The sequence below is a fragment of the Grus americana genome, chromosome 28 (assembly GCF_028858705.1).
Source record: "Grus americana isolate bGruAme1 chromosome 28, bGruAme1.mat, whole genome shotgun sequence".
Lineage (NCBI taxonomy): Eukaryota > Metazoa > Chordata > Aves > Gruiformes > Gruidae > Grus > Grus americana.
The window spans coordinates 1525418-1538262 of record NC_072879.1 but is presented as its reverse complement, the minus strand read 5'-3'; the positions used below and the strand labels follow the sequence as shown (position 1 = coordinate 1538262).

At 39.8% G+C, this 12845-nt stretch overlaps 1 protein-coding gene across 2 annotated transcripts in view; it reads left to right on the top strand.

Annotated features, from left to right (window-relative positions):
• AP3D1 (adaptor related protein complex 3 subunit delta 1) overlaps positions 1–12845 on the top strand; it is a 44374-nt gene that overhangs the window by 19892 nt on the left and 11637 nt on the right. For both annotated transcript variants that reach the window (XM_054805304.1, XM_054805305.1), the window contains 15 exons: positions 55–194; positions 466–539; positions 2399–2448; positions 4013–4062; positions 4487–4535; positions 5350–5495; positions 6664–6812; positions 6905–7135; positions 8472–8703; positions 9196–9341; positions 9459–9600; positions 10533–10604; positions 11537–11612; positions 11761–11960; positions 12652–12725. In XM_054805304.1, the coding sequence (XP_054661279.1) occupies positions 55–194; positions 466–539; positions 2399–2448; positions 4013–4062; positions 4487–4535; positions 5350–5495; positions 6664–6812; positions 6905–7135; positions 8472–8703; positions 9196–9341; positions 9459–9600; positions 10533–10604; positions 11537–11612; positions 11761–11960; positions 12652–12725 (1831 nt within the window). The remainder of the gene's footprint in view (positions 1–54; positions 195–465; positions 540–2398; positions 2449–4012; positions 4063–4486; positions 4536–5349; positions 5496–6663; positions 6813–6904; positions 7136–8471; positions 8704–9195; positions 9342–9458; positions 9601–10532; positions 10605–11536; positions 11613–11760; positions 11961–12651; positions 12726–12845) is intronic.

Here is a 12845-nt window from a genome sequence, read left to right as displayed (position 1 = left end):
AATTACAATTAAGGCATTGATGAGATTTCTGCTTTTCCCACTTCTTTTTCCCAGGTGTGCAGTCTGCTGCAGTAAATGTTATTTGTGAGCTGGCTCGACGCAATCCCAAAAACTACCTTTCCCTTGCTCCACTCTTCTTCAAGTTGATGACGTCGTCAACCAATAATTGGGTTCTCATTAAAATTATAAAACTGGCAAGTATTCTGGATCTATGTTTACAGGGTTGGGGTTCTCATTAAATTATCTTGGGTGTGAAAATAGAGTTCTTGGACATATAGTTACCATTACATCCAAATAAAAAGAAACCAGGAATATCTTCTAATGTTCATGAGCATAACCAAAGAGGGAAAAATGTTTTAATATAGCTTGGTTTAAATATAATATGCTGCAATTTAAATCATGTTTTTGTATTGTTTAAAAGCAGCTATTAAATCACTTTCTTGTGTGCACTTCTCTTTTTAATAGTTTGGTGCTCTTACTCCATTAGAACCTAGACTGGGAAAGAAATTGATTGAGCCTCTGACCAACCTCATCCACAGGTACGTATGACAAATGTTGCTTTGGTCATTCAGGATCGGTGAAGTGCCTGTTGGGTAGGTCAGTAGCTAGGTCTGCGGATGTGTTTCTGAACTTTTTCTTGAGTCTTGATATATTGGCTTCACATATCAAAAGATAATCACATCAGGACTATTTCTGAAAAACCTGAGCGAGATAAAACCTTAAAGGAAAGTCTTTGGGTGTCTGACTGTCAGCATTAATTTCTCCAACGTGTGCATGAAAATTGGAGCAATTTGCTTTCCTTTCACTTCACTTTAAGCCAGAGATGACTGTGGAGAATATATAAAAACTCTGGTTTTAAAAACACTCAGCTGTATATGTGCCTATTCTGTTCACCTACGCACATTTGGCTCTTGACTTTTTTGGAAGTGCCTTACCCGCCAAAGCAGTGTGACAAGGAGTATATTAAAGTTCTTTCTCATGCCTTTGTCAGCCCAGACATGTTTTGGAAGAGATTCCTTTCATATATGTCCTAAATATAGATCAGATAAATTTGAAGATATTTCCTTGTTCCTTGTTACAGCTGGTTTGTAGTGTTGTTTTGGATCTAATTCTGAACTGAAATCGGAAAGTAGATGTCTTGGAGGGAATACGTGTACTTTCCCAGTTATGAAAAGGAAGGGTGTCATATGCATGAGTTGTTAAATTAAAAGGTTTGTTTCTCTTCATGTGGCAGAGCAAGAAGATAGATGGGAATGGGCAAATTTTAAATTTATTTTTAAATGGATATCTATGTAGCCATGAGAGCAGTCAAACCTACTAGTCCACCCTCCTAGTATGCCTTTAAAGCTGGTTCAGAGCAGACTAGCCAGCAGCGTTGCACCCAAATACCTAAAGAGGGTTTTTACAGCAGTGACAAACACATACAAATTCACCAGAAACAGTACTTTGCCAGAAAAAGCAGGAAGCAGGACGGTATGTCTTCAATCCTGCCTCTACCTCCTCTCCCCAACTCCCACCTTAGTCATTTCATTATCTGTGAGGACGTAATCCTGTTCGGTTTGGTCTCCATTCAGTCATTTTGGATCTCGTATCACTTAAGCGTAAAGCAAACCACCCTGCCATCCACCGCAGAATGGATGGGGAGCGAAAATGACTGTCTCATTCTGAGCGTCCTGGAGTCACGTATGTGGTGTGCCGAGTGACCTTCACGGTGTCGCTTCTGACTGCTGCCTCCAGAGCTGTTTGCTCATTACCTTTGCAGACCTTGCTTCTGGAGTCTGCTTCTTTGTTACTTGTGAGGTTTGCTGTGTTTCCCTCTTGTGTAGATCAGGATTTGTAAGTACCTTAAATCCTCAGAATTGCACTCTGTGCGTGTTCAACTGGCAAAAGTTGTCTTAAATGTAAGTTTGGGGGAAATCAGACATTTGAAATACGTTGCTCACTTATAAGCAAGAGTAAGTGTGTACCTGCGTGCCAGAAGAGTCTGCTGTTTGTGCATGACTCGTTCACCTTGAAGAGAGAGACTTGAGGTTCTCCACCTTCCTGCCTTACTGTGAGTTTTTGACCTTGGGCAGTGGATTTGATTTGATCCTTGGACAAGATTGCTTCAGTGCTCTGTAACTGGTACTGAGGTTTTGAGTAACTGCTTCCTTCCTCATCTCTTGTTACAGTGCTGCTTCTCAGAGAAGATTTTTGTTTAACATTCAGTAACCCTCACTCTCCCCCCCCCTTTTTTTTTTAAGTGAGAATCATTTCATCTAGTTTGAAGATATGTGGAACAGAATACTGACAATTTCTTGTGTAATTAAAGGTGTTAACTAGCTCCAGAATATTGCTGACAACACTTCAAATTGTGCTGGTTTTATTCCTTATTTAAAATACTTGATTTCTGTTTCAGCACCTCAGCCATGTCTCTCCTATATGAATGTGTGAACACAGTAATAGCAGGTGAGAACTGGAATTTGTAACCTAGAAAAGAACATGATGGACTTCGTCATCAATTATCACCATCTGTAAACCTTTTTTTAACTTAATGTATTTTATAACTGAAATAAGTCGCCTGGCAAACTTAGATTTGTGTCACTGTGTAACTGTAACTGAAATCCTTTGTTGTCAGTCAATGATGCTAAGTTACTACAGCTATGTCCTATTTGCTAAAGGCTGAAACAAAGTACAAACGATGAGTGACTATTTATATGTTGCCAGAACTGTCAAGTATACCAGCAGCAATAAAATGAAAATGACTGATGCCTCATGGAAACTTTAACAAAGTTTACTTACTTGATGAAGGAGCAGACTTATTTTTTAATTCTACGGTTTCGCAGCTTAAAAACTTGGTGTAGTTCCTTAAAGGAGGTCATTGGAATTACTGATTTACAGTTTCAGTCTCTGGGGAAGGGATGTGAACTCCATAACGGGCATGGAGAGAGAAACAAAGGCAAAAAGGGATAACGCAGTATTCCAGCTCAGACTTGGCACTCTTCTGTCATAGTGCGGAAGTAGAGGGTTATTGACATCCATGGTTTGGCCATAAGACTGTCTCTTTTGGGTAGTTTGGACAACGATGCAGGAAGGTGCTGTACTGGGTCAGTTCAAAGAGGCAAGGGTGATCTGTCACTCAGTTTGTGTTCGTTCGTTCCTTCAGGGAAATGCGAGATGACATTATGACGGGGGGAAAGAATAACACAGAGGTTAATTCTGTTGTGGATGAGAGCGTGCTTCCCTGGGATACCATAGGATAACTCTGTGTGTCAAAGGGAGATTCACACACCCAGGACATTTTGGGGACTGTAATGTAAAACTCAAATTCAGAAAATGAGATGGGAAGCTGATGCCTGCGTTAGAGCAGCACCTTGCACGTGCCATCTCTTTGCATGACCCAAAATGATAGCATCCAACACGTCTTCTCTGAAGTGAAGCTCTGCAGGATTATGGAGAGCAAAATGCCACTATACTTGTAGTCACTAAGGTCAGCGTGTGTGACATGCTCAGTAAGAGTTGGTGTTGGCATGGATGTGCCATATGACAGCAGCAGTTAACAAGATAATCAACAATGGGACCTGATTTTTGCCTCGAGTCTCTTGCTGGCTTGATTAAAGCTCCAATGTAATTATATTAAACTCTAGGATCCATTCCTGCAGCTTGCTGCATTAAGGAAGTTCACACTTAAAAATTCAGCTGTCAGTAGCTGATGACTGCGACACGATATCAGTAAGGTAAACCTTAATGAGAGCAAAGTGTAATGAAAAGCAGCTTTGATCTGGCTGTTCCAGTAGTTCCTACCTTTATGCTTTTTTCCTGCCCTGCTGTTATTACTCTTAAGGTACATTGAAACTACAGTTTGTGTAACAACCCTCTCTCTTCCCCCAGACCTCCCAAAAGTCCAAACAAACAAACATAAACTGATGTTTTCCCTTGTGAGCTGAGCTAGCTGTTGACCTTTAGGTGTTGTGTTGTTGCATTCATTCAGAGCACAGAAATACTAAGGGAACTTTGTGCTTCTGTATTTCAGTTCTGATCTCCCTGTCCTCTGGGATGCCTAATCACAGCGCTAGCATCCAGGTACAGCGCGGGGCTCCGGTGGGGGCGATTTTGTTCTGCTGTAATGTGCAATGCCAAGTGCCGTGGAGAAATTGGATTGTGTTCCTTTGCCAAAAGTTAAAGCAGTAGCTCCCTGAAGTGCTCTCACTCAGGGGGAATGCTAAACTGAAGGATTTGCTATACGAATTCTCTTATTTCCTTTGCTCTAAAATGCAGATTCCCCTCAGTTAGAGTTTTCCTAACTCTCTTATTCAGCTGCCTCCTATCAATACAATCATACAGGGGTTCTTTTTGTTTTGAAACCTGTTAATGCAACAACCATCTTAGCTAGAGGCCCCAGGTCACGATCGGAATGCTTCGTTGTGCATTGAGTAAACTTTATGAAGAGTGATTTTAATTAAGACTTTTCAGGCTTGTAATAAGCATGACGTGGTCTTTTTTCCAGCTTTGTGTTCAGAAGTTAAGGATATTGATAGAAGATTCTGACCAGAACTGTAAGTATGTTGCTTGTCTTCATGGAAGCTTTTAGCAACCGAGCACTGGGGAGAAATTGCAACAGTCTTAGAGCAACGAGCTGTTTCTCCAAACAGCTTGTTCTGTATTGTAGTGCCTGGTATGTTGTAAATGTTTGCTGGGATTTTTAATGTGGAAATATTTTTTGATAGTGAAGACTTTTTTTTATAATGAGCTTTTCTAAAACAAATGAGATTAATTATTACTGCTGTTTGTGGTCTTGTAAATCTAAACCAGTTCTCTTTCCATGCTCTGGGTTTTCCCTTTTTATAAACTTGCAGCTTGGGAAATAGTGAGGGGCACTTGGCAGTGTAAGAATAATAGTAAAATGCAAGAATGCTTATTTATTTCAGTGACTACAAAGAACACTGGGAAGTCCTTTTTTGTGGAAACCTTTTTCCTGCCTTCTGACTTTTTTCCCATTGAGAACAGAGCTCCTACTTCATACACCAATCTTTAGTGCTTTTAAAGCTGTGTTCATCCTAGGATGCCTGTTCTCAAACCCCATAGTTTCTATATGTTAAATGCATAGTTTTAAATCAATGATAAAACTTGAGGTGTAGGAAGACTGCGATGAAGATTTTATACGTAATGAATGTGTCTGCGTATAGGATTATGAAATTAAAGACAGTAATCTGTGGTGCACTGTTTCACAAAAATGCTTTTCCTCATCATAGATTTTTATTCAAGTGTATTAAAGTTGGTTTCAGTAGAAGCACTCAGAATTAAGGTTTCATGCTCAACACAAAACAGTGTTTCTATATTTGGAAAGAAGTTTTATTTTGTCTTTCACAGTGAAATACCTGGGACTGTTAGCTATGTCCAAAATCCTGAAAACACATCCTAAATCAGTCCAATCTCACAAGGATCTCATTCTCCAATGTTTGGATGACAAAGATGAGTCTATCCGACTCAGAGCTTTAGATCTTCTATATGGCATGGTATGTTTCTACATGTATTTCCTCTCCAGCCCCCGTGACCCTTGATGTTTAAGAAAAAAATGCAACTTTCTCTTCCCCTCTTCCCAGTAGTCTTGTGATAACTCCTGTATCTTTTTTGGCACTTACAACAAACAAAAGATCTGGCACAGCGTTAGAGGGCTTTAAAAACTTTGATTCAGACTGGAAGGAGTTTCTGAGTTCAGACACTGTGGAAGTCACCCAGAAGGCTGCTTTTGTAATGCCTAAGCCTGAGCTGCTCCTTCTGTCATTTGTGTAGGCATTATTGGGATAGGTCTGTGCTGTACTAGGTTCAGTCCCTGTTGCTGTTTGCTCTCCTGTGTGCCACGGGTTTGTGCATCATGCGTTCCGCAGCCACACAGGGTGGTTGATAAAGTGTGTCAGTCTTGTGGTGACAACGTTTGATCTCCAAAAGAGCTGTAGTTGTGATTTAGGTAATAAAGTGCCTTTCACTCAAGAGTCTGTGCCCACTCCACACCTACATAAAGGGATGATGATAGATATGTCTCATCATTTCCTATTTCAGAAGACAAAGTGAAAAGTAAGAAGGCATACCTTTTATCTGGTGGTACTCATGAGATGAGAGTAATAGGACAGTGGTTTTAATGTTGTTGCAAAGAGAATTGGAGTTTGTTCTTAGTTCTGGAGGTTAAATTCTGCTTGTTCTGTTTTTAGTCAAAAAATAACTAGGAGAAAGAGTCTACTTTTGTTCAACTGGTGATATTTACTGAATATTTTGGTGGCTTTATTTAGATAAGTTTCCAGAGTAAGTTAATACAGCTATGTTTTGAAATGCTAGATTTCTGCTGGATGTTAATGACTCTTAAATTTGTTTAGTTTAGAAACAAAAATGTTTTCAACTATCAAATTTGCCACCTGGCAGAATTAGAAGATTCATTTTCTCTTGGATTTCTGCATTGCTGCTAGTAATTCTTATTCTCAGCTCTCCCACAGCATGGTCTTGTATACTTGTGCTGGCTCTGCTTTAATAACAATATTGAAAAGAACCTAGAGAGGTGGTTCTGATTTCTTGTTGACACATGACACAGGCCCGTCAAAGAGCTAGGAGCTGCTTTAATGGAATTAGGAGGACTTGACAGTATGGGAAATGGCTTAGTTTTGGTTCAACCCTTCAATAATTCTTTAACAGGTATCGAAGAAGAACTTGATGGAGATAGTGAAGAAACTGATGATTCACGTGGATAAAGCAGAAGGGACGACATACCGGGATGAGCTGCTGACCAAAATCATAGATATTTGTAGTCAGTCCAATTATCAGTATATCACAAACTTTGAATGGTCAGTGTTTTTACATGTCAACTTTGAGATCATCAGCAATGGTAACGCATGATTGTCTGCTGATAAAATCGCGGCCCTTTCTCTTTTTGTAGGTACATAAGCATCTTGGTGGAGCTGACCCGGTTGGAAGGCACACGGCACGGGCATCTTATAGCGGCTCAGATGTTAGATGTAGCTATCAGAGTTAAAGCTATTCGTAAATTTGCAGTTTCTCAAATGGCCATGCTTCTGGACAACGCTCATCTCATAGCCAGCAACACCCAGAGAAATGGGATCTGCGAGGTGCTTTATGCTGCTGCTTGGATATGTGGGGAGTTCTCAGAGTAAGTGCAAACGGAAAGCCTGACATGATTTGAACGTCGTCTTTCGCACAAAGATTCAGGTCACTGAAAAGTATCTTTTGAGAGAAGGATGGTTCAGAATATGCACCCTAAAGCTAACAAAGTGATTGCTGTTTTCCTGCTCCCTCACCCCATAAGACTCCTCAGCTGTTTTTAGCCAAAACGGATACTTCATTTTGAATATCTGGTCTTGTCTCTTATCTCCATAGTTCTGCCTGCTCATGCAGGAAGGCAGAGTTGTGGGTATAAGCAGTAAGATCTTAAGACATTGAAGGAATTCCTTAATCATTAAGGTCTAACTCCACTTATATCATAGGGAAAATGTACAATCAACATGTTTGAATTATTTTTTTACTCTCCTCCCTGTTTTGCCCTTGTTGAAAGCTTTTTGCAGAACCTAATCTTTCTGAGGATTAAAAGTCATCTTATTCTTGCTCAAAACTTGTCTGTACCCACAGTAGCGCAGTTTTCAATGTCCTTGTGCCAATGCTGTCTTTTAGTTTAAACAGATGTTTTTGTCTCTTGGTGGTGTGTGCCTATACACATGCTTACCTAGCTTTTGTTTTGGGAAGTTGGATAGACCATGATGCTGTATTCTCCTTTTATCATCTGGTGTGATGTTTCTTCTTGTAATTGCCACTCTGAAGGCTGGTTCCAGTTTAAATTCACATAGTTGGTGTGATATTTTTAGGGAATGCTGACACAGCTTAGATCTTCATCTAATTAAAAAAGTTCTGCAAAGAAAACTGTGGATTAAGCAGGAAGAGAACATACTCTCCTTTTCCAGTTTGATTACATTTTTGAAAGAACTTCAGCTTTCCATTCATAATAGACCAGTAACTTTTTTGTGCCTCTTCCATTTAGTCATGGACAGACAATTTGGAGTAAGAGCATGAGATTTATTAAAACAAGTGCTATCATCTGCATTCTTTTCTGTATATTAAGCATTGCCTTCTAGATTCTATTTTTGTCCAGTAACTGATTGGAAATACAACCTCATTGATGTGAGTGGTAAAGTACAGACTGCCAATGGAGTTGATACTTAAAAGTGCAATGCTTAGTTAGTGGAGAGAATGCTAAACTTGTAAAGGTGGAAATAGACGTCCCTCCCCTTCTGCAAATTCTTCTGTGCCATGTTACTACTGTAATTTGGAAGGGGAAAATATGCAGAGAGCAAATGATTCTGTATTTTTAGTGTCCTGTCTTTCTGCAGCACTTTGTACTGCAACTGAGGTTTTTGAAATTCTTCTCCATGAAGACTGATGAAATACTGAAATTCTCAATTGCTGTCTTTCATCTGTCCACTCCGTCTTTACAGACACCTCGAGGAAGCAAACCAAACTTTAGAAGCAATGTTGCGGCCTAAAGTTACAACTCTACCAGGCCACATCCAGGCAGTTTATGTCCAGAACATGGTGAAGCTCTATGCATCCATCCTACAGCAGAAAGAGCAATCTGGGGAAAAGGAAGCAGCTCAGGAAATTACACAGCTGATGATTGAGCGTCTGCCTCAGTTTGTACAGAGTGCAGATCTAGAAGTTCAAGAGAGGGTAAGAACAAAATTACTTTGGAATTTGTCATACAAAGTCTCATTTGTATTGGAGCATAAATGTAATTTTCTGCGGATGTGCACGTTTTATATAAGCTGTTGTCATCAATGGAGTGGTGCGTTTATTCTGTACTACGTGTAGCTCGGTGAAAGAGAAGCTCTAGAACTAGAGTGGGAATAGTGATGATGTTTCACATCAGAGCCCAGATCTTATTCCAGTTTGATATCACCTCTGAAGACTGCTTACAAGAATTTAAAATTAAATTGTTTTGAGTTAAAACTATGCAAGCACATAAGGACACAAAAAGGACACAGCTGGAAGAGAGGGTTAACATGGATTTTTTACTTTTGCTCTAAACCTACAGTTACGCTGCTTCTCTTAATTCCCCGAATGGAGTAGAACAGTTATCTTTCGCTGGCTTTCATTGCTGTTGATTTTTTTGGCGCAGTTTGTTAATGTTGGTTCTGAAACTACTTCTGCATTTGTTTTTAGGCTTCTTGCATCTTGCAACTAATAAAATATATTCAGAAGCTACAAATAAAAGAAGTACCTGTAGCTGAGGAAGTAATAGCCCTGTTTGCTGGTGAGCTGAACCCTGTGGCTCCTAAAGCACAGAAGAAAGTCCCAGTTCCGGAAGGGTAAGGTTCCTTCTCTCTCCCATAGCTTTTAAACTTTTAAATAGTAAAGCGATGTATGTGATTAGAAATAGTCAGGCGTACTGAGTCAAAGTATTTGTTTACTGCAATTCTTACCAGCTTGGACCTTGATGCCTGGATCAATGAACCTCCATCAGACAGTGAGTCTGAAGATGAAAAGCCCAAAACAATTTTTCATGATGAGGAACAAAGGCATTCCAGACATAGACAGCCAGAAATAGATGAAGAGGAACTGGCCAGAGTGAGTGAATGTTAAAATGCTTTTCCCTACATAATTCAGTAGTAATGTTGTAAGTGCTACCAGAGCAATTGGAGCTGTTGTGGATTCTCCATGTCGCTAGAGAGCCGTTCTGCTCTCTGCAGCTCAGGAAACCTGATGATTCGATGTGAACAAAATATACTTGTAATTCGAATACATCTATTTTTTTTAGGTATTGTGGAATGCACCTATATAAAGTTCTCTTGGAGAAGTCTAGCTTGCCTATCATGTCCACATGGAAGCGAGATATTATAACTTGGCCCTTGTTAGGAGTTTTGGACTCCTGTAAAAATCTGACCTGTAAACTGTGGTGTGTAGTGCAGTTCACTTCAAAGTACAGGGTCTAGAGGATGGACACTTACGCTGAGCCTGCAGCTATTTGGTTTTTCACACACCTGCTCCACTGGCGTGCTTCTCTTACTCTGTATGCTCTATAGCAGCAGAAAAAGAAGCAGCATCTTTGCTCGTGGACTTTAGCAGGTTCTATGAATTACTGTAAAGTGACTGTTCTCAGTAGTGACACCACCTTTCTTCTGACCTTTTCGTTTTCATAGAAAAGACTTTATTGATAAGAATCTTCACTTCTTCCTCTCTTTGCAAACAAGAAGATAGGAATATTTGAATTCCTGTCAAAATCTGGTCTTCAGAAGTTACTCTCTCTTGTCTAGAATTAAAAAACAAAGAAAGGATGTTCTAAGGAGTATTAGTTATACTAGTAACACTACTTGTAGTTATATTCTAGTATGTCTTGTAACTCAAAGCTGATTTGTCATACTCAAGCTGTAGTCTCTTTGCAAGTAGTTATGCATTGTTCCAGAAATTCAGGGAGATTGCTTTTTGCACTTTGCTGCCTTTTATCTCTCTTTGCTTTATAAACAAACATTCTAACAACAAATACTCTTTTTTGCTTTCAGCGTCGAGAAGCCCGGAAACAAGAACAGGCAAACAACCCATTTTATATTAAAAGCTCTCCTTCCCCGCAGAAGGTGAGTGAGTCTGAATTAAAATCTCTTGCTGGCCTCTCTTATAATTGTGTGAAGTCTCACTGAATGTCAGAGCTGCAGCTTCCTTCTGGGACACTCTGATTATTCCCACTGCAGTTCTGATCGCTTCATAGTGTCCCGATTGGAGTGGCTGCCTACAACTATTTTTGTAAGTCTTTTGTGAGTTTCTCAACACAAATGTGACCTAGTAGCACAAGACAGCCAGCTTTCTGTGAATCTCTGGTGGACCTCCAGCTTAGAAACAAGAAAGTAGTAATTGTCACAGCTCCCATCACAGAGTAGTTTGGAATAATCTGGATTAACTTGTCATGGAAAGCGCAGTGTTTATATTTCAGCAAGGACTCTAAAAGCTGTAGAGAAACACTTCTCTGTGTCACAAATTCCTCTGCAGATAGCTTGTCCCAGCTCTGGATGATGGAAGGGTTCAGATTGCCAGGCACTTCATTAAGAGCAATGAAGAGAGAGTGAACTGTGAACATGCAGTGTGGTTTATGGATCAAAAGGTCGTTGTGGTCTCTTAACACTGTTTCCCAGGAAAGAACCTGCTTTTATTCCCTGTATATCCAAAAGAATGCCCCATTTTCCTCAATTCAAATCCAAAAGTGTATCTTTTGAAGTGACAAGTTATTAGCAATAAAACACAACCCAAAAATTCTTCGGAGTTGCAACAAGCCTTCTTCAGGGCAGTAGCAGGGTTAAAAAAACTGTAGCTAGAAAAAAAGCCTTCATAATAGTTATCAGCTGGCTTTAAAATACAGCCTGCTACCACACAGGATTTAGTACTGAGCTATTCCATTCCTATCCTTTAAAATGTTCACTTAAAGGATTAAACTGCTTGATGTTTTGAAATGTGTCTATTCAGGTAGATTTGTATCTGGCAATGTTCAGAATGTAACAACTTTTCATTTTCCCAGCGATACCAGGACACTCCAGGTGTGGAACATATACCTGTGGTCCAAATCGACCTTTCTGTCCCCTTAAAAGTTCCAGGTAAGTGCAGCTAATCTTTACAATTAATTACAAAAATTCAGTTAAGCAAAAGCAATAATTCCTTCTTAAGGAAGGAATCTTCATCACTGTTCCAGTGATGAATGTCCATGTGGACTGTAGTCTGAAAGCAGTTTGGCCTTCTCCACAGGAATGCCCATGTCTGACCAGTATGTGAAATTGGAAGAAGAGCGAAGACATAAACAGAAACTGGAGAAAGACAAGAAAAAGAAAAAACAGAAAAAGGAGAAGAGAGGTAAACACCATCGCCATAACTCTCTGCACACAGAGAGTGAGGAGGATATTGCTCCAGCTCACCATGTCGATATCATAACAGAAGAGATGCCGGAGGTCAGTTGCTTCGGTTGGTGGTCTGAGTTGTGGGGTTTATCTGCATGCTCTTCTAGAGAGATTTTTCCCCAAGAATTGCCAACCAGTCTGTATCATTGCAGTTCAAGAGCGCTGATTTCTTGCAAAGCTGTTTAAGAAGTGACTGATTGAGATGGTCCTAGGCTGTTCTTTGCAGGAGGAGAAGTGATTGTCTTTTTGTACACAAAAAGACAAAAATTGCCACTGAAGCTATTAAAAAAAAAAAACCAACCCAACAAAACAAACAATATGCATCTTTGCTATAAAAGTAGCGCTGTCCAAATAGTAGCTTCATTTATTATGCTCTGCTGCTTCACTTTGACATTAACTTGCTGTCTAGTCAGCAGGTTTGCAGCTGATTGTAATTAATTGCACATGCTAATGATGTCATCTGTATTTGTTCCTAAAATTTCCTTTAATCAAAACCGAACAGCAGCAATTCAAATCCTGCAGTTTATGAAGAATGGTTTTCTGTTCTATATTAATCTTGTAACTCGATGCTGCATTACAGTGCATTGTTCGTACTTACTGTGCCTGACTGCGAGCTGGCCTGTTCCAGGGTTAACAATCTTAAAAAACAGAAAACGACTGGTTTGGGGGATGTAGAGCTTTAGTTTCAAAATTGCCTGTGGTTCACTTCTTCAGTGGATGGTCTCTTTTATCTCTCCTGCAGAACGCTTTGCCCAGTGATGAAGATGACAAAGATCCAAATGATCCGTATAAGGCACTTGATATAGATCTGGATAAGTAAGTGACAGTTTTGTAGGTGAATTTACTTAATTGCTAACCAGAATGCATGAAGACAAGCCTGGGGCTAAACAGGCAAAGGCACTATCTACACTCCAGTAGGTGAAAAGACTGTGTCTT